We start from the raw sequence: 7,479 nt of genomic DNA on the forward strand, positions 1-7,479 counted from the left end.
TGATTTGACCACGCTGGAGCAAAAGCATGTGGCGAGGGTGATGGGTACGTTTCCCAAGGGGACGAGGGGGTTTTATCGTCTGTGTAGTCTCTAGATATACCAGAGGTTTGAGTTGGGGAGGTTTCAGGGTGAAGGGTTCTCTTTTTGTTTGGTATTTAGCTGTATGTTGTGTTGTATCCTCGCTGACATTTTATGTTTGTTTTGCAGCGGATATGCCGAACGAGGCTCCGAGCAAGAGCAACGCCCCGTACGCCGATGTCGATGCCGCTATCATTATTGAGGGATTGTTATGAGAATTAGATACAGCAAGGCATAATGCATGTATGTGTAATTGATCATCGGGTGAGCATGCTGCTTCCTAACGAGGTGTATCTAAGTTTTCCTGATACCGTGCTGGAGTATCTCAACCAGCAAGCTAAGGAAGAAGTCGATGTCGAGGGGCATGAGGCGTTAGACGGTTGGCAAAGCGCAAAAACCCCCGGGGCCGCCAGTGCAGGTGGGTGAAGTGGGCGAGCGTCTTCAAATGCATGTTGGTGAGCGTTAGTCTCCCGAGACATGGGAAGTGGCGAGACAGTCCCCCCGGGTCTCGGAAGGAATGGTGGATATTGGTGACGCGGCTCGGGCCTCGGAGCCAACAGTGGAGGTAGAGATCTTCGTCGAGGAGTTACTGGAGGAGGTGGAGCAGGGTCAAAGCGATACCAGTGCTCGTGCTCGCTTGGTGCAAGATGCAGTTTTGGAACAGCTGGAAACAGTTTTTGTGATGAGATTGGCAATCCCGTCTCGAGGGAGGTCATTACCGTGGACAGTGGGGAGGCAGAATTGACCAGGCAAGCCGTTAGCGAGACAGGTCTGACAGTTGAGGCTCTTGAGGTGCAACCCGGCTCCGGAGAAGGTGTTGTTTGGGGTGCCCAGGTTATTGAGACAGGGGCCCGTGGCTAGGATGGCGAAGGGGATAGGGTCCCCGTGTCGGACACGTGCACCCGGAGGGACGGGGTTGGATCGAAGAAGAGGACCGCCTCGCAGCTACGTCTCGGGAGTCCCCCAGTTGGTGTCACCATCGATACTCGTGGTAGCAAGAGGTCTCGGGTTGATAATGTATCACGCTCAAGATCTACTAGTGGGAGCTCGCGAGGTTCTCGCTATAAGGTTGCCGGCAGTCTTGCGTGCACCTTGGGCTAGATTGGAATCACTGATGGCGCCATTCGGCATATGGTTACTGACCTGTAGAACTATCATCGCGACCGCAGTAGTGTGAATACTGAAGATCCGCGCCTGGGCTATCAGGAGGCTCAGGAGAGGTTGATAGGGTATGTATTGTTATGGGTTTGCTAGATCCTTATTACTTTCACGTAGGTATATTGACATTGGTGTGCGATACAAGCTGTGAACATGAATTACCATGCCTCTGGTGAGTTGGTAGCTCACTTTGATCGGGAGATAGCCCGGTTACAGGGGGAGTTGAATGTTAAGAGGGAGCGGGTCCGTGAGCTTCAGAGTGCGTTAGACCAGGGCTAGGTGGAACGCGAGGATATGAGGCGAGCAATTGATGATGGGATCATGAGAAGGATGGAGTTGAAACGATCACTCACAGTGGAGGAGGCGTGTCGCCAAGAGGCCAAGGGTGCTATTGTCCCGCTGAGTGAGGCGAACCTGGATCTTACTGGGAATTACAACGGGCGGAGGATGGCCTAACATTGGTGGATCAAGTTAGGGCCCGGGTTAGCGAGGTTGAAGAGCGTCTGTAGGACTTGGAAAGGCAAGTCCGAGAACGCGATACCTAGTTGGAGCTTCATGCTGATGCCTTGGAGAGTTTGGCTCCCTATCCCGATCGCGTGGTGGATTTGGAGGGGCAGGTTGGTAATCTGCAAAGGGAAGTTGACCGTTTATGGGATGTTGAGCTTGAAGCAGGCGAGAGGGAGGCAAAGATGGAGAGGCTTAGGAAGGAGTTAACCGAGCAACAGGCTTAGTCGAGTAACTTTGCTGAGGAGTGCAATCGCTTGCATGCTGCTGCCAAGACACATCAGAACAAGCTCGCCAAGGCTAGGCGGGATGGTGCAGATAAGGTGGTGAATCTCTATCTCTGGTCAGTCCACTTTCAAGAGAAGATGAACAAATCCTTCTCGGATGGGGCCTTGCGCTCGATTCGAGATGGTATCGCTGCCTGTTGGATTGATCAGGAGAAGATGGTTTGGGATATGTAGGCCAAGAAGGCAGCGAGATCACAAGCCAGTGGTGCAAATGGTGGTTGAGGTGCTAGGATCGTGATTCGGGAGCAGGCTGTACCGGAGCAAGCATCGGGTTTAGGGTGCTACTGGCAAGAGGGAAGCCCGCATGGATATCGAGGGCGAGGTGCGAGGTTAGAATGTCAGAGAGCGAGACGGGGTGGAAGAGAGAGATCGAGTAGAGGAGTAGACACGTAGTGCCGAGGGCGAGACTTAGCTTTTGTATTTCTTCATTTTGTGTTAGCGATAGTGTTTCCTTTACTTGTAAATGCCTTGGATTTTGTTTAGACAAATGACTCAGTGGTCTGACTTTGTGGAATGTCTGCTTGGTATTGGACGCGTAAAGTTTATGGGGAAGAGATATTGTTGGGCGATAGTCCCCCGTGCGTTGCATATATTTATTGCTTTGGCGATTAGTTGCCTTGTCATTAATGCAGGTCGTCAGGGCGACGCGATGATTGGTCGTCTGGAGACGGTTGGTGGCGATGGCACTCCCCTATAAATAGGCAGGGGTAAGGAGATGGGTTGATCATATTCTCAAAATGGCGTTTTCCTTGTTTATCATTGTGCTTCTGCTTCTGAAATCTTTCCCTCCCTTTAGGCCGTGTGTGTTTCCAGATTTCTAGGCTTTATAGCTTAATCTCATCTTGGGTTATGGGCTTTATAGCCTAATCTCACAAGGACTCAGCTTCATCACCCATTTGGGGATTATGCAATCTGTGTCCCTGCGGAACTGAAAACCCAAGGACCAAGATTGTTGGAGGTGCGGCGAGCTACAATAATGGAGATCGGGTGGTGATACAGCAGAGAGTGGTGAACCAGTACTGCCCCCCACTCTTTCCCACCATTGCCCGACCAGCCTACCAATTCTCTTTAGTCTTCTGCTGAAGCTCCTCAAATTCCAGAGAATCAGACTTGAATGGAGCCAGCTTGTATCGAACTTGGGAGGACAAGCTAGGATAGTTGCATGTGTATCGCGTTTGTATGAATATGTAACTATCATTGTGTGTCGCATTTGTGCGAAGTAGCAATTGATGTATCACTATTGGCCGCAAAGCCTATAATAATAAACATTCCTTTTGGTGTATGTATTGTCTTACATTGGGCTATCACCCTTTATTTCTGTGAGCTTTTCATTGCGCATCGCTTGTCATTGTGGTGAAGTGTGAGTGTGGGCGCCGTGTTTTAGGGCATGTAGTATGATATCGATATTTGCGGCGATAGCGAGTGGCAAACTTTGGACATTGAGCGATTTGGTTTGGCGTGGCATATCGTCGGCGTTAGCCGTCGCTACCTTACATGTGAGAGGCCCTATAAATCGTGATGTGTCGCATGGTGATAACTGTTCTCGTGGCGATGTACTGTCCACCACTTGTTTAGTTGCTTCGTGGTGAAGTATTGCGTAGCGTTTATGTAATTTTAGCGTAGGAGCTTTTATTGGTGGCGCAATATCGCATATCGTTAATCATTCATTCATTTGCGCATCGCATAACATTCATTCATTCATTTGTTAGCGTATCGCATAACATTCATTCATTCATTCATTCATTTACGTATCGCATAACATTCATTCATTCATTTGTTCATTTGATCGCAACTGGCAGCGTAAGGGTTTGCAAGGGACAGCATTGTGCTGTATCAGCGGAAGCTGCCGTGAGCGATATCGCATTGACATTATAAAGCACGTAGGCAATAAGTTGGGATTACCATACATCGTGCCCTTGCTTGTGGCATGTTACGATGGCCATCGTAAGGCCTGCGGCGATAATGATGGGAGAAAAATGTGACCGATCATAGGTCGAGAGGCGATAATCGTTAGCATTTGTTTAATTCAGTGGGTGGGTGTGGCGAGTAGGAGTGTTGTATTCATTGCGAGAGCATTCGATGCATAGGTAAGATCATGTCATTCAATACTATGCGAAGGCAGCTGCAAAATATGCATTCGACTAAAAGATGAAAGGAGAAGATTGATGCTTACAAGCATGGGGGGGGGGGGGGAAGCGATAACATTACAGAGACTAGCTTGAATTCTTAGCTCTACTTGGGGTAGTAGCGGAGGTGCTGAGCATTCCACGGGTGTGGGAGGGTGATGCCATCTGCCCCCCTCAAGTAGAAGGTAGCGGGTCCGACGACCTCGATGTTTTCGTACGGCCCTTCCCATGTGGCTTTGAGCCCTGTTGGCGTTGGCATCTTCTCCTTCATCACCCGGTCCCCAGCAGAGAGGAGGCGAGGCATGACTCTGGCGTTGTAGTAATGAGCGACGTGCTGCTTGTTGTTGATGTTCTAGAGATGGGCTCGCTCGTGGTGTTCTTCCAAGAGGTCGGAATCGAGGTTCAACCCTTCCAAGTTGGTGAGTGGGTCGAAGCATGCGACCCTCTCACTGTGAACCTCCTGCTCGACAGGGATCACGGCCTCGAATCTGAATGACAAGCAGAAAGGGGAATCACCATTGGCCTTGGTTGGGGTCGTTTTGATCACCCATAACACCTTGGGGAGTTTTTCTACCCATAAGCCCTTAGCATCGTCGAGCCGCCTCTTCAAGTTTTGCTTGATTATTTTATTGACAGCCTCAACTTGGCCATTTGTCTGTGGGTGTTCGGGGGAGGCATATCGAATCTGCGTGCCGTACTGGCCAACTAATTCCCTGAGCGTATAGTTATCGAACTGGGTATCGATGATGGTTATCTCGGGGATTCTAAATCGGCAGTATATGTTCTTCCACAGAAAGTTAATGACCTTGGCAACTATGATCGTTGCTAAAGCCTCATCTTCGACCCACTTGGTGTTGTAGTCCACTGCGACAATGGGAAATTTGAGCTATCCTGGTGCTGTTGGGAATTTGCCGATGAAGTCCAGACCTCATTGGCAGTATGCCCAAGGGGCGATGATGATCAAAAGTGGTACCGGTGGTGCAAAGGGGAGTTGGCGAAATGGTGGCACTTAAGGCAGGCACTAGCGATACGTTTCGCGTCTTGTTCGATTGTAGGCTAATAGTACCCTATACGCAGTGCCTTAAACGCCAGGTTCCTCGCACCTGTGTGATTGCCGCAAACTCTACTATGCAGCGATAGTAAGACTCGCTGTCCCTCTTCGAGGGAGATGCACTTTAGCAGGGGGAAGGACCTGCCCTTCTTATATAGTTTGACCTCTCGAACCGTGTACAGTGTTGCTCTTCTACGGAGCCTGGTGGCGATAGTCTTGTCTTGGGGCTCGATGCCCTTAGAGAGGTAATCGATAAATGGGTCCATCCATGAAGGTGTACGCTCGCTCTCGGTCAAGAATATCTCCGAGAATGGCTTATCTATACTCGGCTTGAAGTCTCCCATATCGGTGTTTGGGGGCGATGTTGCCAACCTGGCGACAGCGTCTGCCTTGCTGTTCTGTGCCCAGGGGATCAGGGCGATTATATGGTTGGCGAGACATCGCTGGAGTAAAGCCTTGGCGCGGGATTGGTAGTGGGATAGATGTGACTCTTTGGCTTGGAAATGGTCGTCGACTTGGTTGACGACGAGTTGGGAATCACTAAAAATTGCCAATTTCATGACTCCTAACTCCTTGGCCAACTGGATGCCGACGATCAGCGCTTCACACTCGGCTGCGTTGTTTGAGGCTTTGAACTTGAATTGTAGCGCATACTCATATGTGTTCCCTTCTGGATCAGTTAAGACTACCCCAGCACCACTCTGCTTACTGTTGGAGGATCTGTCGACGTGAAGAGTCCACGTGGGAGTGGTATGGTTTTCCGAGACAGTCTCGTCCAAGGATGCGGCATCTTCTCGGCGTATGAACTCAGCGATGAAATCGGTAGCGGCTTGCCCTTTGATGGCCGTACGCGGCGTGTAATGAATATCAAACTCGCCGAGTTCGATGGACCATTTTACCAGCCTTCCTAAAGATTCCGATTTCTGGAGGACTTGTTTCAAAGTCTGGTTAGTCAAAACATGTATGGTATGTGCTTGGAAATACTGCCGTAATCGCCGGGCGGCTATGAGGAGTGCGAGGGTGAATTTTTCGATATCGGAGTACCTGGATTCGGCATCATTAAACCCCTTGTCGGTGTAATAGATTGGCAGTTCATTGTTGTCCTCTCGTCTGACCAGGGCAGCGCTGATTGCGGTGACTGATACGGTGAGGTAGATGTACAGGACCTCTCCTGGGATAGGTTTGGAAAGAGTGGGTACTGACGCCAGATAGTCTCGGAGGCCCTGAAAAGCCTTGTCATGCTCGGGTCCCTAATTGATCATCTCGGTATGGTGTGTGGGGACCCGAGTAGCCAATAGGAGCTCGATACGTGGTATACGTATCGTAGACCTACCAACTTAATACTACAAGGCCTTTTGAAAATGCAAATTTTAGAAAATAGGAGACCAAGAAAACTTTTAAGAAAGGACTTTGAATCAACAACCCAACACTCAAATTAACAAGTCTGAAAATGCTTTTTAAAAAAATAAAGTGGGCAAGTGCATTGTGACGCCTTAGGGCTTACATCATAACCAAAATGAAAGGAGTTCAACAATAACAATAAAACAAAGGGGTGAGGAGCGCTCCCAGATAGGCGGACCTCACATGGTGAGTTTTGAGGAGCTTGAAGAATGGGGCACACTTGTCAGTTAAGCGCGATATGAATTGGGCGGGAGCGACAACCTTCCCAGTGAGGGATTGGACCTCATTCCTAGTTTTTGGTGGTGCCATATCGAGAATTGCTTGCACCTTCTCGGGGTTGGCCTCGATGCCCCTCTTGCTGACCACAAAGCCCAAGAATTTACCTCCCAGTACGCTAAACACGCAATTGTCTAGGTTGAGTCGCATACCGTATTGGAGTAAGATGTCGAAAACGATGCCCAGATTCTTAATCTGATCTTCAATGGTGACGTTTTTGACTAGCATGTCGTCCACATATACCTCCATGATCTTACCAATATTATCTGTGAACATGGCGTCAACCAGTCTCTTGTACGTGGCCCCGGCGTTCTTTAGGCCAAATGGCATTACCTTGTAACCGTACAAACCTTTATCGATGGTGAAAGATGTGGGCTCCTGATTGGAGGGTTCCATGGCGATTTGGTTGTAGCCTGAGAAGGCCCCATAAAGCTGAGGAGCTTGTGGCCTGCAGTGGAGTCAACTAGCTGATCAATTCGTGGTAGGGGAAAATTATCATTTGGGCATGCCTTGTTCAAGTTGGTGTAATCAACACACATGCACCATTTTCCGTTGGGCTTCTTTAACATTACAACATTGGAGAGCCATGTCCGGTAGG

At 49.4% G+C, this 7,479-nt stretch overlaps 1 protein-coding gene across 1 annotated transcript; it reads right to left on the minus strand.

Annotated features, from left to right (window-relative positions):
- Positions 1 to 4,505: 4,505 nt before the first annotated feature.
- Positions 4,506 to 7,277, minus strand: LOC112170643. The gene is made up of 3 exons (XM_024307982.1): positions 6,789 to 7,277; positions 5,257 to 6,454; positions 4,506 to 5,017 (listed from the first exon to the last, which is right to left on the minus strand). The coding sequence occupies exons 1-3, from the start codon at positions 7,275 to 7,277 to the stop codon at positions 4,506 to 4,508; spliced, it is 2,199 nt and encodes a 732-aa protein (XP_024163750.1).
- Between the last annotated feature and the right edge of the window lie 202 nt (positions 7,278 to 7,479).

This window comes from Rosa chinensis, chromosome 6, assembly GCF_002994745.2.
Source record: "Rosa chinensis cultivar Old Blush chromosome 6, RchiOBHm-V2, whole genome shotgun sequence".
NCBI classification, from domain to species: Eukaryota; Viridiplantae; Streptophyta; class Magnoliopsida; order Rosales; family Rosaceae; genus Rosa; species Rosa chinensis.